Genomic DNA, 26,985 nt, shown 5'->3' on the forward strand with positions numbered 1-26,985 from the left:
GGAAGTTTGGTACGATTTCACAAAAGTTTGAGGGAGTAACAGTAGTTGAGTGACAAGACAACACAAGACAGACACTGCACAGATATATATATATATATATATATATAGATAGATAGATATATCATGTACGTACACACAACATACTCTTACAGTATTTCATTTTACAAAAGACCATTTCAATGATTGATCGTATTGCTCAAAACCAATCATGAGGTTGTAGACAGGACAGCCGGCTTCACCTGCCACCAAAAATAGTGTGTGCTCTGCGATGCATCACTTCGTCATTTTGTCCTTTCGATTACGATTGGTTTATCATTCTTACACCTCAACAAGTTGAAAAACGAACAACCTCCAAATCCGTAATGTTGTTACTTCGATCTTCTCGTTGATATGACAATGGATTGTACAGGTGTATATAGGACCAGACTTGTTTTGCCCAAGTAGTTCTTGGTAAATACCTTGTTGTGTTGTGGTGGGGGTTGTGCTCGTGGTGGTTGAAGCGCTCGAATGGAATGCAGAACACCTTAGTTTTAGACCACGCCTCTTTTAATGACGTCTTTCTCCGTCAAGAAGAATTTCTATTCGGAGAAACTGCGACAGTAGCGAGGGAGAATTTGCATGAACGAGTCGATATATTCGAAGCCAGGGACTCTCAGTAGTGTCACGTGGTAATGCGCAGGTGAACCTCACTCCTTGGTGACGTGGACGCAAAGTTCGTTGTTTTTGGGTCGTGGAATCTTCAGCATTGCCAGGTGGGTCCAGGTTCGGGTTTACGGGTAAATATACGAGGCGGAGCTTGACCCGCAGGGACGGGAAGTGATCGATTGGGAAACATGGCAATGTCGGGATATGTTTCATTCGCGATCCTTACTTTGGGGGAACGTTGTGTCGTTTTGCCGACAGCTGTTTGAGTGTTAGCAATACTCGAACATGGCACCGAGCACGGTCCATGTGGCGCAGCTGGACCTCGCTTGGAAAGAGCTCAGCGCAGAACCAGAGGTCTACGAGAAACAGATGTCCACCATTCTGCACATGATCCTAGATGATGATGACGTGGAAACGGATGGGCCCGAAGATGGTGAGTGGAGATTGTGTGTGTGTGTGTGTGTGTGTGTGTGTGTGTGTGTGTGTGTGTGTGTGTGTGTTACTATGTCAGTATGTGTGTGTGTGTTTTACTATGTCAGTATGTGTGTGTGTGTGTGTGTGTGTGTGTATGTTACTATGTCAGTATGTGTGTGTGTGTGTGTGTGTGTGTGTGTTATTATGTCAGTATGTGTGTGTGTTTTACTATGTCACCATGTGTGTGTGTGTTACTATGTCAGTATGTGTTACTATGTCAGTATGTGTGTGTGTGTGTGTGTTTTACTATGTCAGTATGTGTGTGTGTGTGTGTGTGTGTTACTATGTCAGTATGTGTGTGTGTGTGTTACTATGTCAGTATGTGTGTGTGTTTTACTATGTCAGTGTGTGTGTGTGTGTGTGTGTGTGTGTGTGTGTGTGTGTGTTACTATGTCAGTATGTGTGTGTGTGTGTGTTACTATGTCAGTGTGTGTGTGTGTGTGTGTGTGTGTGTGTGTGTGTTACTATGTCAGTATGTGTGTGTGTGTGTGTTACTATGTCAGTGTGTGTGTTACTATGTCAGTGTGTGTGTGTGTGTGTGTGTGTGTGTGTGTGTGTGTGTGTGTGTGTTACTATGTCAGTATGTGTGTGTTACTATGTCAGTATGTGTGTGTTACTATGTCAGTGTGTGTGTGTGTGTGTGTGTGTGTTACTATGTCAGTATGTGTGTGTTACTATGTCAGTATGTGTGTGTTACTATGTCAGTGTGTGTGTGTGTGTGTGTGTGTGTGTGTGTGTGTGTGTGTGTGTCAAAGGGAGGCACAAAGCGCCCCTCCCTTTATATAAGGGATTGTTTCTCTGTTTGCAGCCTTTACATGGGGACTGAAAATACGTTTGTCGGCTTCTACTGATATATTGTATATATAAACATAAATATATACACACTTTATACCCCTTTAAAATATTTTAAAAAATAATTCGAAATGCTGTCTCAATGGCCTAATGGATAAAGGATCAGAGTCCCAAGCTGGGGATTGTGGATTCAAATCCTGTCTGGGTTGAATATTTTTTGCCCCTTGCCTTTTCAAATCTTTTATATCATCTTGAATAAAGTATTGTACGATGAACAAATGCATTTTGTTAGTGTTTAAAATGTATCGTGTGGAAAATGCCAGGGGCATAGAGAAGACCCCTTTATATGGGATGTGCCATGTGGCAAACTATGGAAAAGAAGGCATTCCATAGCTTGTAGAAAATGCCAAACTATAGAAAATAAGGGGCATTCAAAAAACTTGCATGTGCCTGCTGGACTACCCTTGTGTTCTGAGGAGGAACCAAGTAATGCTCTAGAAAAGTTCATTTAAAGGGGCGCCCTACGTCTGGCAAATAAAATACATTTCCTCTTCATGCAGGTGTATGAATCAAATTGGAGCCCCGTTATATGAACTTTTCGAGAGCATTACTTGGTTCCTCCTCAGAACACAAGGGTAGTCCAGCATGCACATGAGATTTTTTGGAATGCCCCTTCTTTTCTATAGTTTGCCACATGGCACACACCCTGAAAAAAAAGGGCCTTTTCTATGCCCCTGGCATTTTACCCAAGAATATATATATATATATATATAAAGGTGTCGCGATCACGTGATGGTCCATCATGGTCAGTCGGTAAAAGGTCCTATAGTTGTCAAACACCCGACCTGTTACATTAGCTGCCTTGTTCATGCAAGTCGCCATTAAATAATTGTTATCTGTACTTATTATAAATGAATGGGATTTTATGCTCGAATCTTCAAATTGCTGTCCCACGTGTACGAAACGAAAAGTGCAGAAAACAATTGATCCACTCCGTCTACTGAATAGACAATCAGACATCAGTCCATGATCGACCAACTCCCTTAATTTAATAATGGAATGTTATGTTTTGAATTCTGTGGAGCACGAATCGGAACACGAACCTGCAGTTTGGCCAGAATTTGGCTGTGAATTTGCCAAAATTGTTCGGAATCTCGTCCCGAGAACCGATCGCACATGGGGAGACAGGAGTGAGATAAAAAAAAAATTAGTCTGTCTGTCTGTCTATCTGTCTGGCAGTCAAAAAAAATATCACCCCGGAGTGGGCTGACGGCCATCTCTTGAGGTTCTAGGTCAGACCTCTGATGATTTGGGGGAAGCCCTCCCTCTACCCCTGGGATCTCCCTGATCCGAAATCGAAAAATAATAGCCCGACTCATTGTGCAGGGTCCTGTCTTGTATTCATGTGTCGAGTTTCAGAACAAAGTTTTTTTGTTTTTCATAAAAAGAAAGTTCCTTAAAAAGTTATAAAAGAGAGAAAGAGTGCTGTGGGGGGCCCGGGCTGGCTCTCGACTCTCCTGACTCTGGGTACCATGACGTCACAACAATAACGTCGCCTGAACGGGGTATTTCCTTCGCAGGAATTTCTTCCTCCCCATGGATAAGGCCTGAGCCATGGGGATAACCCCTGCGGATTGTCCATGGCCTGACTCCCTGTGTTCCATGAACTCTCTATTTTATTTAATCGGTACACAAAATGGTGTAATTTAACCTCCTCCCACACCCCCATTTTGCACTTTGGTGTGCCTTCGCCTTCTGTTTTGTCTGAATATTAGGTCAAGGCTCATATAAGAGTGAGGTGACGGAGGGTATGTGCTGAGAGTAAATAAATACGAGTTACCTTTCAAGGAAGCAGCATGTACCATTTTATAAAGGTCTTTGGTATGACTCGGCCGGGGTTCGAACGACAGGAAAAAGAGGGGAGAGGAGCAAGGAGCACACACCTGCAAGTAAGAGGTTCAATAGGTGGTCTTAATGGAGGTAGAAACGGCTGTGGATCGGGATGGGGGTGACACGAGATGTGGGCGCACAGGCTGCTAGACCCTCTGGGGAGAAAAGAGGGGTACACCCGTCTCAGTAAGATAGTTGCACAAACAGGAGCAAAGAGTAGAGGTATTGTGTGTGTGTGTGTGTGTGTGTGTGTGTGTGTGTGTGTGTGTGTGTGTGTGTGTGTGTGTGTGTGTGTGTGTGTGTGTGTGTGTGTGTGTGTGTGTGTGTGTGTGTGTGTGTGTTTTGTGGAATTGTTCGGGAGGGCTTGAAGGGCTGAGAGAGAGTAGAGGCGGAGAACAGCGACCATGGACTGGTCTGCAATGTGTAAGCCACAGACCTTGTGCTTCGGCCTCGTCGCTCCCCCGCTTCCTTTTATTCCTCCTCACGGTCGAATGACCCATGACTTTGTCATGCTGTTCCATAGACATTGTGTACTTCATTTATGGTGCAGGCAAGTCCAAACTACTGCACTCCTGGGGTGTTTTGTCAACAAAATTTGGATAAACAAAGACCCGTGTCCTGTAATGATTCATATCTCTTACGTCACACCTGCCGAGGCAGTTTCATTGGCTGAGGAGCACACTCCTGCATGGGTTGCCACTCCGACACAGCGTTCTCGAATGGCGAATTGCCCCAGTAAGCTGGTGCTCATTTTGCCTCAGATGGATGGCAGGCCGAATCAACCCAGCTGGTGTTATTTCAAGGGCATGACAGGGCCTCAAAACTCAACATATTAACATATTAAGCCAGCCTGATATCCACTAATATCCTCGTAGTTCATGTACAAGTCATTGATGTATATTAATATTGTTACAGATACGACTTTGATGGTATGGTGGGCCGAGCGGGATGGCCGCCGTATCCGTACAAGTTACCCGATTGTACTCGAACGTCGACGAAGCCGCGCTATGCTGGCTCAATAGGAAAGAGAAGACACCCGGCTGGGTTATAATGACACAATACGACACCAGGGGTTCAGTTCTCAAGTATATTCGTACGGAAAAAGGTTAGATTACAAGGACAAGAGGGAAACATAGGAAGGTGGGCACTTAAACACACTCTTATATTAACCCTAGACAGACCACAGATAAACGGGACAAGGCTCACTCACACGGGGTTTGATGGCCAGGAAAGCGGCAGTCGATGGCTCAGGTGCACCTGGCTCAGGGACAGAATCGCGTACGGTGGTGTCCAGCAGATGCGGGGAGGTCGCTCAGCGCTCGTGGGTCGCGACTTTGGTGGAGATGCCGGGGAGGTCGCTCAGCGCTCGGGAGGGTGGCGTCTTGTCCTTCCAAGCTCGGGGCGCATCTGACGTCACGTCCGGCGCGGGGCCGCGTATATCCGGCGGGGAGTCACGCCCTCGCTCGTTAGCTCCGCCCCATATGGCATCGGCCCATGGCTTCTCATTGGGTGCGGGGGTTACCGGCTCCGCCCTTGACGAGGGGCCGACAGGGAGCCCCCTTCTGGGTAACCCCGTCGAGCACATGTTCAATGGCGGCCAACCGAGCCGGAGTGAGGACGCAAAGCCGCTGTTGTTGTGGTTGTTGTTGGAGCTTGAGATGATGGGAAGAGATGCGGGGAGGTATGGGAAGGTCCTAAACTCCTACTGGTGCCATATCATCACATTCTGGTGCAACGAAGAGTCATAATTAATGGAAACAAGTCCTTAACTGACATAGATTAAGAATAACTAGCAAGATGTCCTATAATTGTCTACGTGTGGTGCGGGGGACCTGGGCACGACATTTAATGGGGGAATGAAGGGGAAGATCGGCTCTAATGGGTGTTGTTTACAGACAATGGGACTAGGGAATGGGGTAAGGGGAGAGTTGGGGAGTATCGGAGAAGATAGGGGAATATTTACAAGCGGATATGGAGGTCAAATTCCATATTCGCAACATTGCACCCTTCTCTACCCTCGGGGCGTCCCGACCCGATAAATTTTTACCTACTTTAGTGTGGCACGCAATGTAGTTCCCTCTACTATTAACTCTACCCTGAGTGCGACAGTTTTATAGATATTCACAAATGAGTAAATATGTCCCCCTGCGACGTTGCACCCTTCTCCTCTCAGAAACACACCCACAGGATAACCGAATCCGGAAAGAATCCTCAAACTAAACATACAGCCGGTAGGGAGCATTATTTACAAGACTACGCTGATATTTACACTACGATCCAGGACCTGTCTTTGGAGGAACACATGCAGATGTTATGCATAGAGAGAGCGCGCTTGCCAACATCGATACACCAACCCACGAGTGCTCTGTGGCCGACGGCCTTTAATAACGTGCAGAGCACCCTCTCCCGAGCACCAACAGCACCACCCCACCACCAATCGGTGCAGTCACCATTGTTCATTGGAATAAAAATAACTTCAACAACCCCTAACCCTGCAGGTGTCTCTTGCTCTTCTTGTGGTGCACTTGGTGGTGTTAACTATAAAGTGGTTCACCTGTATGGCATAGGTGCCACGTTGACCCATAGGTCCATCCCCGGGTGGTGCTTGGCCGCAAACGAACTGCGGTCCATTGTGGGTGGCCACAAACATTGCGGTCCATATGGTGTATCGATCCAGGCAGCCAACAGCGAAAGTGCAGGCCCACAACTGCGCAGCCAGCACCTCTCTCTCCTCTCTCTCTACCCCAAAGCCAGATCCTCGGAGGTGGGAGACAAAAGAAGCAGACAAGTGAGTAAGGTGGTAAGGGCGCAAAAGTGCACGCAATGCAAGGTGATGCACACTGGGGGCACATGGGAACCAGGTGAGACAGGTACGTTCCTATCGTACGCCCCCCCCCCACCAGGTAACCTACATGGCCCCTCCCTTACCCCTTACTGCATCCACACAACACAACACTACTCATAAACATCTACTTTACAAATCAACAAACATCCCTACTGTCTTCCCCGTTCCTCCCATAAACCAAATTCGTCTTCTCTCCCTCCTAACCAATCAAATTTGCCATTTTCAACTCTCATCAAAATTTGCCATCTCCAACTGCACATCAAAATTTGCCATCACCAATTCATCATCAGTCCCTCCTAGGGAGGGAGAGATGGAATCACCCCAATGTCTCATCCACGTCGTGATGCGTCTCACAAATCCTCACAGCAATCTCATTTCCTGCAACAAACAAAGAAAACACAGGTGTGGAGTCATCATCATCACCACAGGCAAGTGGCTGCGTATGGTGCGACAGGTTCATCAATCCTAACTATCTCCTAAATGACTTTAACAACTTTACACTACCCGGGGGCTTTCTCCGGCCAAACCATTGGCCCTCTTACACTATGGGTTCTAAAAACCAATTCCCATTGGCCAAACTGTGGTGCTCTTCAATTTGGGGTCTCACTCCCCCGATTCATCTCCCGGTGCCCTCGTACAATTTCTGGGCTGCGACGTGTACCTCTCCCAGTGGGTCTACCCACCTGCACACCTCCACCACTGCAGTTGCCTCCGAGCTTACCTGCTCCTTACCCTAACCTAACTACCAGGGGAAGGCCCTCTGGCTCTCTCCCCACTCCGTGCCCTCTCTGGCACTGGGCTGCCCGATCCACACCCGGGATCCTCAGGTACCCACGCACAACTACCGGCTCCCAGAGCCCACCTGCGGCCTCACCTGGCCGACATCCTCACAGTGGTGGAGTGCCCAACCAACTACACACACTAACAGGCTACACGCCCAGCCATTTCCACAACACTAATGCACCCATTCACAACACCATTCTGCCACCGCACCACAAATGCCAATATCCAACCACAATTTACCTGCACCCTCTACCTAACACTTACACTACCCGCCCCGGGTACTCGTGAAAGGGGTCCACTCTTCCCCCATCCACACCTTCGCACCACGCACACCACTCCATACCACTTACTCCAACTCTCTCCACACACCTGTACTTGCACACCTGTGCTCTCACACCTGGTGCCACCTGCACCCTTCTCTCCCCAAGCGCATTCGCGCTGATCCACACACTCACTACTCATACACTGCTCCACACACCTGTCCAGTTGCACACCTGTGCAATCACACCTGTTCAATTCTCACACACACACGGCATCATCTCAGCTAACTACTCCCTTCTGAAACTTGCGCTTCCCAGTCGTCCCTTTAAACTATTGCGCTCCCTCGTCATTATCATCCACACTAATCTACCTGCGTCCCTACTACAGGTATCAGTCACTAACTAAACTTAACGTCACCTAATGTCAATCCTCGCTAGATCCCTACACACCATATCCTAACCCACCCGGGCTAGTTTTCACTGCCATACACCCCATAATCTATTGCTCCTTTGCCCCCCCATGGGAAGGGTGGCAGGGATGCCACCCTCTCCCACCGGGCCTATCGCTCCTCAATCCCCCAGTCCTCTGGCACTAATAAGCCCCCCCTTATTCAGAGGTACTGGGTCCCGCCTCGGCATCTAAAGCCGAGGCAATCCACGGGGGCGCCTGCTCGCCGGTGTAAGGTCTTATCCGGTCGGCGTGGACGATCCGAGGGAGGGCTCGTGGCCCCATTTTGATCTTAAAGACCACGTCACAGATTTGCGACAGGACGACTCCTGGGCCTTGCCAGGGGGAGGTGAGTTTTGGGCACCTTCCCTTCCGCCTCCGGGGATTAAAGAACCAAATCTTCATCCCCGGAGCGTATTGACTCCCCTGGCTCCGGTCGTCGTACCTGCGCTTCATCTTTTCCCCCGCCAGATGGAGTTGGCGGCGGGCGAAGGCATGGACTAGCTCCATGCCTTCCTCTAGGTGACGTGCGTACCCCTCCCTCGGCGGGTTAACCACTGTGTCTGGCACGGGACCGCATAGCAAGTCGGCGGGAGCCCGTAACTCCCGCCCATACATAAGCAACGCTGGACTGCATGCGGTGGCCCCGTGCTGGCTGGTTCGGTAGGCCATGAGCAAGTAAGGGAGATGTTCGTCCCAGTCATCCTGACGGGTGGTGGTGAACAGTGCCAGTTGTTGGATTAAAGTTCGGTTGAATCTTTCCACCATCCCGTCAGATTGAGGTCTTAAAGGCGTTGTCCTGGTTTTTCGAATTGACAGGAGACTGCACACATCTTTTAGTAATTTGCTCTCAAAATTTCGTCCCTGGTCGGTGTGCAACTCCTGTGGAATCCCATGCCGGCACACAAATCCTTCCACGAAGGCCTGCGCTACCACCCCTGCTTCTTGGTTGGGGAGGGCGTAGGCCTCCGGCCACTTGGTGAAGTAGTCCATCACAACGAGGATATACTTATTACCTTGGTGGGTGCGGGGCAGCGGTCCTAGAATATCCATAGCCACCCGCTCAAGGGGGGCCCCCACCTGATGTAATTGAAGGGGGGCCCTCATCCTCCGTGCTGGTCCCTTTTTGGCAGAACAGGCGTCGCATCTCCGACACCAGTCCTGTATGTCGCGCCCCATATTCACCCAATAGAACCTCCGGCGGACCCGAGATATTGTCTTTGTCCTGCCCAAATGGCCGCCGGAGCGGGTACCATGCACCTGTTGCAATATGACGTTCTTGAATTTGTCAGGGACTATCACCAGCCAGGAAGTTCGATCAGAGGGAACCTCCACCCACTTGCGATACAAGATGTTGCCTTTCAATTCCAGGGTCTGCCACTGAGCCCAATATGCCTTTGTCTGCGCCCCGAGGGGGGTGACCTCTTCCCCCCTTGGTCTTTGCCCCAATTTGACCCATTGGAACACCGGCCCCAGAACAGGATCCTCCTGCTGGGCCGTGCTCCAAGCCAACTCTCCAAATTCCTCGTCCGCGGTTAGTGGCAAAATTGGCCCTCTCACCCGGGTTGCCCGGACGACGAGAATCGGGGCGGAATCGCCCAATTGCTCCCTCTCCTCGTGTCTCGCACAAAATTTACAGTTTTCCCCCAGACAAGGACGCCGAGAGAGTGCGTCCGCATTACCATGGGCCTTCCCGGCCCTATGGGCCACATCAAAATCGTACTGCTGCAACTTTTCCAACCACCTTGCAATTTGGCCCTCCGGTTCCTTGAACCGAAGGAGCCATTGCAAGGAGGAATGGTCAGTTCTAACCAAAAATTTCCGCCCGTACAAGTACGGGTGGAAATGGTTCATGGCAGCCAGCATAGCCAATAACTCTTTGCGAGTGACGCAATAATTTCTCTCGGGCCTACTTAAGGCCCGACTATAATAACCAATCACTCTCTCCACGCCCTCCTGTGTCTGAGACAAAACTGCGCCCAATCCTTCCTGGCTCGCATCCGTGTCCAGGGTAAATGTCCCGTCACTAGTGGGGTAAGCTAGAAGGGGTGCGGATGTTAGACACCCCTTCAATTTTTGGAAGGCCTCGTGGCACTCCCGTGTCCAATTAAATCGCGTCCCCTTCTCCGTAAGCCGGTGGAGGGGACGGGCCAACTCCGCAAATTTCGCCACAAAGCGCCGGTAGTAGGAGCAGAGTCCCAAAAATCCCCGCACCTCTTTGATGGTACGTGGTGCGGGCCACTCCTCTACCGCTTTAATTTTGTCTGGGTCTGTTTTTACCCCCTCGCGGCCAATCACGTGACCTAGATAGGCCACCTCTCTTGCAAACAAAGTGCACTTACTCGGGTTCAGCTTCAACCCTGCCTGTCTGAGGCACCCGAACACCTGGTCCAAATTAGCTAGTGCCTGGGGGAACGTTTGGGCATGTACCAGGACGTCATCCAGGTACACCAGGCACGATTGCCATGGCATGCCGCCTAGTACATGCTCCATCAATCTCTCAAAGGTGGCGGGGGCGTTACACAAACCAAACGGCATCACAGTAAACTGATACAGTCCCTTACCTGTGGAAAATGCCGTTTTCTCCTTCCCTGCCCTATCCATCTCCACCTGCCAATACCCACTCTTGAGGTCCAAAGTTGTGAACCAATTTGAGCCCGCAACGGCATCGAGGGTGTCATCAATCCTTGGCAGGGGATATGAGTCCTTGAGTGTCACGTTGTTTAGCTGGCGATAGTCCACGCAGAACCGCGTGGTCCCATCCTTCTTTTTGACCAGCACAACAGGTGACATCCAAGGACTTCCCGAGGGCTCGATCACACCTGCGTCGAGCATTTTTGCAACCTGCTCGTCAGCTTCCGCCCTCTTGCTCCAAGGGAGCCGTCGGGCGGCCTGACGAATAGGCCGGGCCTCACCGGTGTGGATCTGATGTTTCACCAGGCCCGTACGTCCAATATCCTCGGTGGACAGGGAGAAGAGGTCCAAATGGGACCCAACCAGTTTGTGTAAGGCCTCCCTCTGGGTACCTCCCAACTCTACGCTACTACGATTTACCATCTCGCAAATGGGATCGGGCCAATTCCTACTTGTTATTGAAGGCTCCCCCCGGGGTCGGCTCGGCTGGACGTTCTCGCCCCTCACTGTCGCGACTTCCTCAACTGGGGTGCAGCCAGCTACCCTCGTGCCCCTTACTATAGTGCGTGGTTCTGTACTCACATTTACTACTCGGACGGCCACTACCGGTCCGTCCGTTTTTACAAGGGTGCGGCCCACGATTAAACCCGGTATGGACTGCGCTGCCACCGGTTCGACCAGGCCGCAGGACTCCTGCCATGTTGGGCGAGCTGCCCACCGGGCCGGCACTATCGCCTCGGCCCTGGGGGGGATGGTCACGGCCTCGGAAGCCTCCAGCTCCGCTCTCTCGGCCGTGCTCACTCCCCCTAACGGCAGCTCTTCTACTCCCACCTGCAGGATCCCCCGGCACAAGTCGATTTTACAACCGCTGGCAGTCAACAGGTCCAACCCTATTAAACATGGGTCGCACACCTCCGCCACCCAAACATCTATCTCCCTCCTTACCGACCCTAACTTGAGGGTCACAGAACCACGCCCTATGATCGGGGCCGTTACCCCGGTAGCAAGCTGCAAACTATAATTTTGCAGGCGCTGGATCTTATCCCAGCCACCTGCGCTCGAATCAAGGACCACAGGGCTGATGATCGTGGCGCTAGCTCCTGTGTCCACGACGGCGTCTACCCCCACGCCGGCAATTTTGCATCGAATTGTCAGGCTACCGGTTCCAATTTGGCCACAATAAATGACCTGTCGCGTCAATGAGGGCTCTCCTCCATCCTCTGCTGCCGAACACCGCCCTACGTGCCCGACACCTTCTAGTTTCCCGGGGTCTGGCGGGGGGGTGTCTGGGGTCGGCTAACCCGCTCCCCCCTGGGCGGAGTTGAGGACCTCAACTGCCGGGGATCATCCCGGCGCGCGTTTCGACAGTGCCGCGCCAGGTGACCCAGGCGGTTGCAGGTATAGCACCTCACCTGATAAGGTGCTTGCCTCCGGAATTCCAAATTCCCCCCCCTGTAGGTCCGAATTGGATTACCCGCTCGTGGTCCACCGCGGGCCACCTCCGTGGCCGCCTGCCATGGTCCAGGTCCCGCCAGGCGCTGGTCCACCAGCCTCCGGACCATGCCCGCCAGGTCAGGACCCACGTCGGGGGCGGGTCCCCTAAGGGGTCCGCCCTCCACCGGGGGTCCCACCTGGCGGACCGCCATTGCGAGACGCTCGCCCCCTCGGGCCAGGGGCCTCGCTGCTTCCCAACGGGCCGCAGCGTCAGCCGCCTGGCTCAGAGTCTGCGGGCGCCACATGGCGAGCTGTTGCCGGAGCTCAATATCCGGGAGGGCCTGGATAAAATGGTCCAGCGCCAGGCTTTCCCGGGAATCCGCTGCCATGCTAGCATGTGCGATCCCCACTGCGCGGCGAATGTCGTGGGCAAGTTCCCCGATGGCTTCCTGGGGCTTGCGTTTTCGCAGCGCGAGCTGAGCTTTAACAAGCTCGCTCTGCTGTTCTATGCCGAATCGATTAATTAGGGCGTCGCGGAGGGCTGGCAGGGTGAGAGCACCCGCTGGTAATGCCGTCAGCACCTCCGCCGCCGCGCCGCGCAATGCGGCCACCAGGTGTACTCCACCTTCGTCCTCACCCCAACCGTTGCCCTTACACACACAGTCGAACTGCGCCAGGTACGCGCGTAGATCACTCTTGCCGTCATACGGCGCGAGTGGGACCTTGTGGGACCACCTCGTATGTGAGTCGTTGCCCGCCTGCCGGACCCCGTGCGTCGCCCCTTGCGGGGTCAGCGCGGGGCCGAACCGGCCGGGCCCCCACAGTACACTACCCCCAAGGGGCTCTCGTGCCTCCCCGGTCCCTCCAACAACTACCCCTGTTGGTGTCGATGCATGGGTCACACCTCCGCAACCCGCTACCCATTCCATACCACCACCACCACAACCTTGCTCACCCACACCTCGCACCTCTCGTTCCATACCCTCCGGACCAGCCATACACCTCACTCTTGGCCTCTCACGAACATCCGGGTCTATCTCGACCCCCAAGCTTATTAAATCACCTGGCGCATCATACGCACGACCATATTGGTCACCACTTACACCGGGTCCTCTTTCTCTTCGCTTCTCCTCCATCACCTGCGAATCCCTCATCCGGTTAATGAGCACATCATCACGATCCGAACACAGACTCTGGACCAATTCTTTTACCTCCTCTTTTATCTCTTTCTTATCCTCTCTCCGTCGCTTTTTAATTTCGCTCACCCCTTCTTCCACTTCTTCTAATTTTTGCTTCATCTCCTTCATCTCTTCGTGCGCCCCTTTAAGTTCTTCCTCTAACTCCACTTTATTTTTTTCTATGTGCTCCCGCACCTCCCGCTCTTTAACCTCCATTACCTCTACCACCTTGTCCATTTTCCTCGTCAGGTCCTCATGTACCGTCTGACACTCTTTTTTAATTACCCCTACGTCCTTTTTCATCTCCTTCTGTGTCGATTTTAAACCCTCTATTACCGCTGTGTTCTTCTTTACCTGGTCCCCCAACTCCTTTTGTCCCACTGTCAGTTGTTCTACTCCCAGCGTCAACTCCTCTATACCACCTTGCAATTTTACAGTCCCCTTTCTCACCTCTTTCTCCATGCGCTCCTTACAGTGCCTCACCTCCTCGCGCACTCCTCCGACCTCCTCACTCACTCCTCTTCTGATCTCCTCTCCCATCACTTGCATCTCCTGCCCAGATGCCACCCTCATCTGCTCCATTTCCTCCCTGTGAGCATCCAGTTTGGTTTCTACCCCCATTCTGACCCCCTCTATCTGCTGCCCCATTTGTTTAACTTCCCTTTCCGCTTGGTCCCTCATGTCCCTCAATTTGCCTTCCATACTGTTTTCTAACCCCTCTAACCCATTTTTCACTCCCTCTATCTGATTCTCTTGAGCGGCCATTCTGTTTTCTACCCCCGTTAACCCATGTTTCACCCCCTCTATCTGATTCTCTTGAGCGGCCATTCTGTTTTCTACCCCCATTAACCCATTTCTCACCTCTTTTATCCCGTTGTCTAACCCCTCAAAATTATTGTCTAACCTCCCAAATTTCTTGTCTAACTCCTCAAAATTATTGTCTAACCCCTCACTGGTACTCCTCGCTTCGTCCCTCATTACCCCCATTTGGTTTCCCATCCCTTTGAAATTATCGTCTGTTTTTACCATAAAGGCCATCATCTGTTTCATAAACAGGTTCCAATTCATTGGCATCTCGGGTTCGGCTACCGCGACCACGGCCGCGGCTAAATTTGGTGCCGCTACACCCACGTGCGCGACCACGCTATTTTGCGACCCTGCCGCCCTCACTGCTTCGCTCTCCTCGCGTCCCTCAATTTGGTCCTGGACCGACCCTACTTCACTCTCCCCTACCGGACCCCAGCCGTCTTGATCCGCCATAGCGCGACTTGCAAAATTCGAGTTTCGTAAAACAAATACAAATTTCGCCGTTATAATTTCGCGCGGGAAACGCGCTCCGAATCGATTCTACTTGTTACCAATTTGGGCCTAATAAATTTAGTCCCGGGTTCGAATCCCACTCCTGACACCAATTGTTACAGATACGACTTTGATGGTATGGTGGGCCGAGCGGGATGGCCGCCGTATCCGTACAAGTTACCCGATTGTACTCGAACGTCGACGAAGCCGCGCTATGCTGGCTCAATAGGAAAGAGAAGACACCCGGCTGGGTTATAATGACACAATACGACACCAGGGGTTCAGTTCTCAAGTATATTCGTACGGAAAAAGGTTAGATTACAAGGACAAGAGGGAAACATAGGAAGGTGGGCACTTAAACACACTCTTATATTAACCCTAGACAGACCACAGATAAACGGGACAAGGCTCACTCACACGGGGTTTGATGGCCAGGAAAGCGGCAGTCGATGGCTCAGGTGCACCTGGCTCAGGGACAGAATCGCGTACGGTGGTGTCCAGCAGATGCGGGGAGGTCGCTCAGCGCTCGTGGGTCGCGACTTTGGTGGAGATGCCGGGGAGGTCGCTCAGCGCTCGGGAGGGTGGCGTCTTGTCCTTCCAAGCTCGGGGCGCATCTGACGTCACGTCCGGCGCGGGGCCGCGTATATCCGGCGGGGAGTCACGCCCTCGCTCGTTAGCTCCGCCCCATATGGCATCGGCCCATGGCTTCTCATTGGGTGCGGGGGTTACCGGCTCCGCCCTTGACGAGGGGCCGACAGGGAGCCCCCTTCTGGGTAACCCCGTCGAGCACATGTTCAATGGCGGCCAACCGAGCCGGAGTGAGGACGCAAAGCCGCTGTTGTTGTGGTTGTTGTTGGAGCTTGAGATGATGGGAAGAGATGCGGGGAGGTATGGGAAGGTCCTAAACTCCTACTGGTGCCATATCATCACATTCTGGTGCAACGAAGAGTCATAATTAATGGAAACAAGTCCTTAACTGACATAGATTAAGAATAACTAGCAAGATGTCCTATAATTGTCTACGTGTGGTGCGGGGGACCTGGGCACGACATTTAATGGGGGAATGAAGGGGAAGATCGGCTCTAATGGGTGTTGTTTACAGACAATGGGACTAGGGAATGGGGTAAGGGGAGAGTTGGGGAGTATCGGAGAAGATAGGGGAATATTTACAAGCGGATATGGAGCCTGACTCAACATATTAACATATTAAGCCAGCCTGATATCCACTAATATCCTCGTAGTTCATGTACAAGTCATTGATGTATATTAATATCATCATAGTTCATGTACAAGTACATTGATGTATATTAATATCCTCATAGTTCATGGACAAGTATACATATCTACTAATGTCCTCGTAGTTCATGTACAAATCTACATATCTACTAATGTCCTCGTAGTTCATGTACAAATCTACATATCTACTAATGTCCTCGTAGTTCATGTACAAATCTACATAACTACTAATGTCCTCGTAGTTTATGTACAAGTATACATATATCTACTAAATATCTACTAATGTCCTCGTAGTTCATGTACAAATCTACATATCTACTAATGTCCTCGTAGTTCATGTACAAATCTACATATCTACTAATGTCCTCGTAGTTCATGTACAAATCTACATATCTACTAATGTCCTCGTAGTTTATGTACAAGTACATTGATATATACTAATGTCCTCGTAGTTTATGTACAAGTATACATATATCTACTAATGTCCTCGTAGTTTATGTACAAGTATACATATATCTACTAAATATCTACTAATGTCCTCGTAGTTTATGTACAAGTATACATATATCTACTAATGTCCTCGTAGTTTATGTACAAGTATACATATATCTACTAATGTCCTCGTAGTTTATGTACAAGTATACATATATCTACTAATGTCCTCATAGTTTATGTACAAGTATACATATCTACTAATGTCTTCGTAGTTTATGTACAAGTACATTGATATATACTAATGTCCTCATAGTTTATGTACAAGTATACATATATCTACTAATGTCCTCGTAGTTTATGTACAAGTATACATATATCTACTAATGTCCTCATAGTTTATGTACAAGTATACATATATCTACTAATGTCCTCATAGTTTATGTACAAGTATACATATATCTACTAATGTCCTCATAGTTTATGTACAAGTATACATATATCTACTAATGTCCTCATAGTTTATGTACAAGTATACATATATCTACTAATGTCCTCGTAGTTTATGTACAAGTATACATATATCTACTAATGTCCTCATAGTTTATGTACAAGTATACATATATCTACTAATGTCCTCGTAGTTTATGTACAAGTATACATATATCTACTAATGTCCTCATAGTTTATGTACAAGTATACATATATCTACTAATGTCCTCATAGTTTATGTACAAGTATACATATATCTACTAATGTCCTCATAGTTTATGTACAAGTATACATATATCTACTAATGTCCTCATAGTTTATGTACAAGTATACATATATCTACTAATGTCCTCATAGTTTATGTACAAGTATACATATCTACTAATGTCTTCGTAGTTTATGTACAAGTACATTGATATATACTAATGTCCTCATAGTTTATGTACAAGTATACATATATCTACTAATGTCCTCGTAGTTTATGTACAAGTATACATATATCTACTAATGTCCTCATAGTTTATGTACAAGTATACATATCTACTAATGTCTTCGTAGTTTATGTACAAGTACATTGATATATACTAATGTCCTCATAGTTTATGTACAAGTATACATATCTACTAATGTCCTCATAGTTTATGTACAAGTATACATATCTACTAAAGTCCTCATAGTTTATGTACAAGTATACATATTGTTGCGAATATGGAATTTGGCCTCCATATCCGCTTGTAAATATTCCCCTATTTTCTCCAATACTCCCCAACTTTCCCCAATCCCCCATTCCCTAGTCCCATTGCATGTAAATAACAATCAGTAGAGCCGACCTTCCCCTTATTCCCCCATTAAATGTCGTGCCCAGGTCCACCGCACCACACGTAGACAACTTTCGGACATCTTCCTAGTTATTCTTAGTCTATGTCAGTTAAGGCCTCGTCTCCATTAATTATGACTCTTCGTTGCACCAGAATGTGATTATATGGCATCAGTAGTGAGTTTAGGACCTTTCCCATACCTCCTTCCATCTTCTTCCCCAACAATTACAACAACAACAGAGGAGATGGCGGCGGCGCGGGGGAGGATGCGTCCTCACACCGGCTCGATTAGCGCCATTGACCACGCGCTCCACGGGGTTACCACGGAGGGGCTGGCTGTCAGCTCCTCCTCAAGGGCGGAGCCTGGTAACCCCCCGCACCCAATCAGAAGGGCGGACCGATTCCATCTGGGGCGGCGCTAGCGAGCCGAGGGCGTGTCACTCCCCGCCGGATATACGCGGCCACGTAGCGGACGTGACGTCAGATTCGCCCCCAGCTGGAGAAAGACGGACCTGCGAGCGCTGAAACAGATGCGCCTGAGTTTGGAGAGGCCTGAGAAAGACCCGCCTGAGAAAGAACGTCACCTCTGAGCGCTGCGACGAGACCTCCCCGCATCTCTGGACCGAACCGTGTTGATCCTGCCCCGAGCCCAGGTGCACCTGGAGCCATCGCTACCTTGCCTTTCCTAGCCATCAATCCCCGTGTGAGTCAGCTTTGTCCCGTTTATCTGTCGTCTGTTGGGAATAATATAAGATTGTGTCTAAGTGCTTGTCTTTCTATGTTGTACCTCTCGTCCCTGTAATCTGACCTTCCGTAACGAATATAATCTCCTCCGGAGGTCTTGAGAACCGTATCCTTGGTGTCGTCATTTTATAACCCAGCCGGGTGTCTTCTTTTTCTTATTGAGCCAGCGTAACGCGACTTCGTCAACGTCGAGTATAGTCGGGTAATTTGTGCGGACACGACGGCCATTCCGCTCGGCCCACTTTAACATCAAAGTCGTGTCTGTAACAATATCTACTAATGTCCTCATAGTTTATGTACAAGTATACATATCTACTAATGTCCTCATAGTTTATGTACAAGTATACATATCTACTAATGTCCTCATAGTTTATGTACAAGTATACATATCTACTAATGTCCTCGTAGTTTATGTACAAGTATACATATCTACTAATGTCCTCATAGTTTATGTACAAGTATACATATCTACTAATGTCCTCGTAGTTTATGTACAAGTATACATATCTACTAATGTCCTCATAGTTTATGTACAAGTATACATATCTACTAATGTCCTCATAGTTTATGTACAAGTATACATATCTACTAATGTCCTCATAGTTTATGTACAAGTATACATATCTACTAATGTCCTCATAGTTTATGTACAAGTATACATATCTACTAATGTCCTCATAGTTTATGTACAAGTATACATATCTACTAATGTCCTCGTGGTTTATGTACAAGTACATTGATATCTACTAATGTCCTCGTAGTTTATGTACAAGTACATTGATGTATATTAATGTCCTCGTAGTTCATGTACAAGTCCACTGATATCTACTAATGTCGATGTACATGTACATTGATGTATATTAATATTGATGGACCTCGGTCATGTTTCTGAAGATCTGCTCAATCGATATGACGCTCCATTTTTGAAAGATGAAGGCGTCTTGCACTATTTACATTGGAAAATATTCCCTCCGAGGAAACAATAACACTTTAATGAAAAATTGTACATTTTACTGTACATTGTCCACCTTCTTATGGAGTCAGCCAGGCAAACCTTTTCATCCGAGGCTTTCACGAACCAGATCACCAGCCCTGCCATTAAACTGGAGGTGGATCGGGCAGGAATCTGGGAGTTTATTCAGGATTCTGGTTAAAAATGGGATTTGAACCTGTGTTCCATCCATCATGAGCCATCAATTTTGACAGGAACATTCGTGGAATTTCTGTTCAAGTTCATGCTTCCTGTTGTGCATGACCTTCATTTGGCTCTCAGATATCATGCACATGCAGTCCCTGAGCAAACCACGCCCACAGTGCCATCGTCGCTGTGACGTCACGATGTGTACTTGAGCTCGCCTGTGACCTGTGAACCGATAATGTATGGAGAAACATTTCTACCTTCGCCAGAGGGTATTACAGTACATTTGATTATTTGTCTATCTGTCTGTCTGTCTGTCTGCACATAATATGCTATTGCAGGCCACAAACGCCAACTGGTGGTATCCAGTATTACACGTTATCTTTTTTCAATAGAGTATATACAATGAGAATGTGAGTACATCTATAAAAGCACGTACTCTTGGAGAATTAGTATGTCCATGGAGTACGTACAATTGGAACTCAAAAGTACACGATGACACCGAAAAGGCCTGCTTGTCCTCTGTATGAACATCAGCTCACATCGTCAATGTGTCGTCTACACAAACACATTGCACCGGCACACAAAGCAAGTGTTGGCGAGCAGCTGCAATCTCTCATTGGTATTGAATCTTGCTGCAATTGCAACAGATTATGTGCTTCGCAAAATGATACCTACACTTATTGGAATTCATATAAAAGTACACTGATGTCTATCTACTGTTGTCCTTGTAGATCAAGGGGGGGGGGGGGGGGGAAGACAGAGGAGGGGGAAGAGAGCTGAGGTGGTGGGAGAGAGGAGGAGTAGGAAGGAGTGGGTGGAGGGAGAGAGATAGAGAAGGTGTAATAAGGAGGACAGGAGGGGGACGAGAGGCATACATACGGAGGAGAGAGGAGGAGAAGGAAGGAGTGGGTGGAGAGAGAGATAGAGAAGGTGTAATAAGGAGGAGAGGAGGGGGAAGAGAGGCATACATACGGAGGAGAGAGGAGGAGAAGAAGGAAGGAGTGGGTGGAGAGAGAGATAGAGAAGGTGTAATGAGGAGAGGAGGGGGAAGAGAGGCATACATACGGAGGAGAGAGGAGGAGAAGGAAGGAGTGGGTGGAGAGAGAGATAGAGAAGGTGTAATAAGGAGGAGAGGAGGGGGAAGATAACAGACGTGGTGGGAGAGAGGAGAAGGAAGGAGTGGGTGGAGAGAGAGAGATAGAGAAGGTGTAATGAGGAGGAGAGGAGGGGGAAGATAACAGACGTGGTGGGAGAGAGGAGAAGGAAGGAGTGGGTGGAGAGAGAGAGATAGAGAAGGTGTAATAAGGAGGAGAGGAGGGAGAAGAGAGCAGAGATGGTGGGAGAGAGGAGGAGTAGGAAGGAGTGGGTGGAGAGAGAGAGAAGGTGTAATAAAGAGGAGAGGAGGGGGAAGAGAGCAGAGATGGTGGGAGAGAGGAGGAGGAGTAGGAAGGGGTGGGTGGAGAGAGAGAGAGAGAAGGTGTAATAAGGAGGAGAGGAGGGAGAAGAGAGCAGAGGTGGTGGGAGAGAGGAGGAGTAGGAAGGAGTGGGTGGAGAGAGAGATAGAGAAGGTGTAATAAGGAGGACAGGAGGAGGAAGAGAGCAGAGATGGTGGGAGAGAGGAGGAGTAGGAAGGAGTGGGTGGAGAGAGAGAGAGAGATAGAGAAGGTGTAATAAGGAGGAGAGGAGGGGGAAGAGAGGCATACATAGGGAGGAGAGAGGAGGAGGAGGGAAGTGAGATGAGGGTATGCATGGTGAGGGAGAGAAAGAGGAGAGAATGAGTATGGGGGAAGGGAGAGAGATAAGAGAACACAGTAACCTGTAAGTAAAAGGGTTTTTATTCATTCGCCATTGTCACATGTTACATTTAAATCGCAGTTCAATCTCAAGTCGCATGTCACTCTCATCAAACGAGCGCAGGGAATGAAGCCTTCAGAACTTTTGATGAGTGAGACTATTATTTTTGCAGTTTTCACCGATTCACCAAAAAAATTCACTCGCTCCTCATTCCTGTATCGAACACTCCGGTGCGCCAAACCAGTTTACAGTATTCTCCGTTTCCACACCTGATCCCTCTCCTTTGTGCTGTTGGCTCCACTGTGTTGTCACTAGTGCATGTCTGTCCCTCCTGTTCGAGGTGGAAAAACTAAACTTGACAATAAATGGTTTGTTTCACTTTTTAGTCTCCCTGAAGGGGATGTGAGACTATTGCAACGTGTGTGTGTGTGTGTGTGTGTGTGTGTGTGTGTGTGTGTGTGTGTGTGTGTGTGTGTGTGTGTGTGTGTGTGTGTGTGTGTGTCTGTCTCTTTTCGCTGTTAAAATGGGTTTCTCTGCAACTGCTTGTCCGATGTATGCGAAACTCTAAAAGTAGGAGGGACTCCACATGCAGAATATTTTGTTAACTCTGATGTCGTAGGTCACATATTGGATTAAAGGGAAAAAATGGACATAATTTTCTCTGAAACTGCACAACGAAAAAAATTGAAACTCAGTATGTGTCATCAACTCCCCAGAGGGTATATAGGGCGATATCGGTGATGCCATCGGTGAAGTGGTATTCCAGCCAAAATTGGTTGGATTTAATTGCTCATCCAAAAAATCTGAAACTTTATATATCTGATCGATGACCTAAGATGAATGAATGATTAAATTTATGATGTTCATAACCCATGCCAATAAACTATGTGAAATATTAGGGTGTGTGGATGATATGGGTATATGGGCCATAATAGTGGTGGACCACAATTACTTGGCATGTTCAGTTAACGGTGATATTTTTGTTCATAATGAGTGTGAGAGGTGAGACTTTGCTTTCTGAAATTTCTGAAGTGTTAATCTTCAATATTGCTTTTTCTGATTAATTTTCATTTTTCAGTTTCTGGCTCATTTTCCAATTTCTGATTTTCATTTTCAGAAACGATTCGAAACGTTGTTGCGAGTCTGAAGAAAATAGGAGACGAGGTCAACGAAGAACTTAACTCATCAAGAATGAGAGAGTTGATCAGAAATTGCACTGAAGAACCATCTCAGGTACTTTATTTTTCATGGTTTGCATCTGGGCCTTTCACTTATCGGTTAAATGTTGATTTAACGTTTCTCAGACATGCATTACTTATGTTGTTCAAACTTGGCACACAGATAATGAATGATGGCTTACATATGCACGCAATTTTCTTTTGAGATTAGATCCAAGATGGCCGACTGGCAGCCATTTTGTTACTTAAACGTGTCATCAACCATTTCTCAGACATGCATGGGCAGATTTTGTTCAATCTTGGCATGAAGACAATGCATGAGAATATACATATACAGAAGATTTTGTTTTGTAATCCAACCAAAAAGGGCCGACTTGTGGCATTTAACTCCCTATAGCAAAATTACTAAAACCACGAGGGCTACGACATTTTATGTCTTTTTCTCCTCGTTTCTCATGGGCACCTGACAGCATGGTAGAGAGGTAGTGCACCAGCACCTACCTCTAAGCCATCTAGCCTGGGTTTGACTCCCGACCCAGCTACAAACTCATCATTGTTTCACAGGCAGGTTGATTAATTGATGTGTGCCCCACCATTGGATGGACATTAAACTGGATGTCTCATCTGCCGACATTAGTTGGTGGATGTTAAAGATCCCACAGTGTCCTTCAAGAAGTGTAGGTGAGCTACACCGGCACCCTGAACAAATCGACGCCAAGATGGCTTGGACATTATTAGCACACGGTGGCCTTTGCACAAGAATAATGCCCAAACATACTGGTCTGGAACCAATTCCGAATCATTGTCGAAGGATGTGAAATGTAACTTGTGAGGGTTGTCTGCCTATGAGGCTGTGAACCTCAGAGGCTCGAAGTCCTTGGCAGGTCATTTGCACCACCTTGTCGTTTGCTAGTTAGACCATCTGGAGCTTTGTGGTTAATAATTTGTAATTATTCTGTAAATTTGTAATTACTAGTGAGGTACCCGTGCTATGCATGGGTGGGAGGCCAGAAGCAAACAGACAATGCAGAAACGGCGAATGCTAAAGCATGAAACCAATAAATTCCACATTCCTATAGCGCCTTCAGACGCACGTCAGACACGGACAGCAAGTTCGTGAAGGACTTCCATGAAAAACGTACCAGTTCGCAAACAAACAGGTACATTTGTTCCATACCCAGTCAATGGCGAATCTGCATATGGCGATCCACGAATTCACATTTAGAAAGTAGAAACCGTTACGGCATTTCGTCATTCACCTGAACTCGATATCTCTTTTTTTCATTCCAAACAGCATAACTCCAATCACAAATTAAATAACATTAATATAAAAAATAAACTTTTAACAACATTTGTGACATAAACAAATATTGAAATCCTGATGTGAAGTTCCGTACGGTTGGGTGAACACAATTACGAATTCAAAATCGTAATTGTATTCACTCAATTCCAATCATCAATTGATACTTCAACAAAACGATTAACACGATTAACGTTTGACGATTTAACATTACGATTGAATGACGGTTGTATTTGGATATTATCAAACTCGCGCAATGCCGGCATCTGTCCACTTCCGCGGTCGCGGCAGGTTCATAATTGTCATCAAAATCTAAACAATCTTACTATAATTCACCAAATGTCCGTCCGTCTGACTGTCCGTTTGAAGGTACCGTAAAAACTGCTGAACCGAATGCAACGATATTTTGGGTGGATAATCCTGGGATCTCCAGGAGTAAAATAGGCTATTTCGTTTTCCCAATTTCAGCTTTAGTCTCCAGCATTCTCAGGTTTGGATTCCCGCATGACATTCACGTTCGCATAACGTTCATTGTGACGATGTTTTCATTGTGACGATGTTGTTTTCCCGGGTGCCGCACAAACGGCTGCACCGATCGCTGCACGGCTGCACCGATCGGACTCGGTGACCTCGGACAAATACCTTTTATAAGGACACGGGTTGAATCCCTGCTTGAGAGAATTCTAACCCATTTCAACTGAAGGAAACACGTATCGGGAGTACATACGACATAGCAATTGTGAACACGATTATCGATCACGATTCACGATCACGATCATCGTGTATCGATCACTGTGGGACATTTGGTGAATTATAGTAAGATAGTTTAGATTTTGATGATTTGCGTGTGTTATGATTTAACGGATCTTTATATGAATCGTTTAAAATAAAAAAAAGCCTTCAATTTCTGATATTTTACCTTTTCATTTAGGCCTCCCAATTGAAGCCCCGCCCATGGGGCAGGTACCGTTGCTAGTTTGTATAATTTCAATAAAAGCCACATCACTGTTTATATCGGTAAATATTATTCCATCATGTTTGGAAAAACTGGACAATTGGAAAACTTGGAAAAAATTGGAACAACAATATAGCCCATTTTACTCCCAGGGGTCCCAGGAATACCCACCCAAAATATCGTTGCGATCGGTTGAGCTGTTTTTGCGGTACCTTCGAACGGACAGATGACATTTGGTGAATTATAGTAAGATCATTATTTAAATTTAACAATTTAATTAATTGTAATTTGTAATTAAATTAAAAATTACAAATCACAAAATTTGTAATTTGTAATTTTTAATAAGTCAATTTCAATAAAAGGCAATATGTAATTTAAAAAAAACTCGATTTTTCACAATTAGTACTAAGGAGGAAGTACATGAAGCGCAAAAACAAACCATAAGAAATAAATAAATATCGCAAAGCTCCCCGGGTTTATTTGAACTTTACGGTCACAGATTTATTGCAAAATAAATTCATTTAAAAACTTTTATGTTCCTCACGTCCAAATGCCGGCGCATTAAAGGCCTGTGCTGGTAGTGGACAGTAAGAAGTTTTAATGTCTGATGAAGTTCCTAACGATGTGACGTGTGCTGTGTTCTTTGTTCTTTCTTCTCTCTCCTCTCTCCTCTCTCCTCTCTCCTCTCACTGCCTCACAGGAGAGCTGTGATGATTGTATCGAGGAAATGAGGTGCATTCTCGGATTGGAGTTGGCTAGCGAGCACATGGCTGCCATTTTGATTCTGCAGTCCATCAAGTCTTTAAACAAAGTTGTAACGAGCCAGTTGCGCAATTATTTCTTCAACCGGTTGTGCATGTGATGGAAACCCTGACAAACGGTGCAATTGTGGATTTGGTGCCGATTTCACCACTGAGATAATAAACATTTCCCCAACCTTGAATGTCGGCCTACTTCACGAAGAGTAGGCGAGCTATCCCCGACACCATGAACAAGCCACAAATTCCTGCCCTAACCTACAAAGGGCGATGCATCGGCAGCACACCTGTGCCCTCGGCCAATGATACTTCTTGTAGCAATGTGCTGCATGCCAAAGAAGAAGAACCGACGACTTGCCTGTGCTGGTTTCTCTCTCATGATAGGAGTAACCTTTCAACGGTGCAAGCACGAGTGTCATTTTTCCTCCACACCTTGAGTACCAAATGCTCTTTGGTTCCATCAAGAAGAAACGTGGGATTCTTATGGTGGAATGTGCGTCAAAATGGATAAAGAATTTATTGTAGATAGAATGAGGTTTGAAGCAAATTTTGTCTTGTTCACATTTGGTTTGTCTTGTAATCAGCATCTGTAGTGGTTTACTATTAGGAATAGAAGTGGGTTTCCAAAACAAAAGCAAAATGCCCAACCTGATCCGCTTGCAGCTGGGTCTGTTTCCTTTTCCATGTGTCAGTCATTATCCTTGATACCACTGATTCCTGGCAGATCTTTGCATTATGTCACCCTTCAATCAAACAAACTTAAGAATTCAGGTAACACGTGTCCGTATGCCTTTTGACATGCATATGTTATTTTTTGGCAATTTGAATTGTCATGTCCCCTCCTTCTCCCCCTACTCCAAAATACAAGCTCCATGAGGCCAAGCCACTAATAATAATAAATTCAGATTGTAATGGGGTGTGCGCAGGATTCAAATTTCATGGTTTAAGGCTGGTTAAAATTTTTTTCCTGTTTATCATCACTTTTTTTCAAAAAAGTGGGTAGGGAGGGAGGGTTTTTTTTTTGTTCGTTGTTTTTTTTTCCAGAGTGAAATTTTAATGGATTGTTCAACGCACAATATGTTTTTTTCTTAAATATACTTGATCGGACATATATGATGAATCATGTTATGATTTCTAAACGAGTAAACCTTCGTATGTACGCACTGATACGATTCAAATAAAGAAAATAAAGAAACCTATGTCACATTGAGTTCTGTTTACTTTTAATATTTGCTGATACATATAACAATGGTAGACCAAAACTTCGGCTTTTAAGAATAATGTCCGGTTGCCATACATGTATCTATCAGCAGCTATTGCCATCACATTCATACATATTTGACTAGAATTCCTCGCCACGAAATATCACTTCATGGTACCGGTACATGCATATTGAGCAGTTTGGTAGACATGGAAGAGGACATTAACCACATCTAAAGAATGTCTGATTCGCGT

The 26,985-nt window shown here is 47.2% G+C and overlaps 1 protein-coding gene across 1 annotated transcript; it reads left to right on the top strand.

Moving 5' to 3' along the window:
• Positions 1-559: 559 nt before the first annotated feature.
• Positions 560-26,729, top strand: LOC144889816 (uncharacterized). Its single transcript, XM_078771021.1, has 4 exons — positions 560-752; positions 904-1,078; positions 22,457-22,572; positions 25,473-26,729. The coding sequence occupies exons 2-4, from the start codon at positions 931-933 to the stop codon at positions 25,632-25,634; spliced, it is 426 nt and encodes a 141-aa protein (XP_078627147.1). The 5' UTR covers positions 560-752; positions 904-930; the 3' UTR covers positions 25,635-26,729.
• The last annotated feature ends 256 nt before the right edge of the window (positions 26,730-26,985 follow it).

Source organism: Myxine glutinosa, chromosome 1, assembly GCF_964187855.1.
Source record: "Myxine glutinosa chromosome 1, kmMyxGlut1.1, whole genome shotgun sequence".
Lineage (NCBI taxonomy): Eukaryota > Metazoa > Chordata > Myxini > Myxiniformes > Myxinidae > Myxine > Myxine glutinosa.

Excerpts from the sequence above, each read along its gene's own strand:
- LOC144889816 (XM_078771021.1), top strand. The coding sequence starts at position 931 with ATGGCACCGAGCACGGTCCATGTGGCGCAGCTGGACCTCGCTTGGAAA. Across the intron at positions 1,079-22,456 it reads AACGGATGGGCCCGAAGATG|AAACGATTCGAAACGTTGTT; the intron begins GTGAGTGGAGAT and ends TTTCATTTTCAG. Across the intron at positions 22,573-25,472 it reads GCACTGAAGAACCATCTCAG|GAGAGCTGTGATGATTGTAT; the intron begins GTACTTTATTTT and ends ACTGCCTCACAG.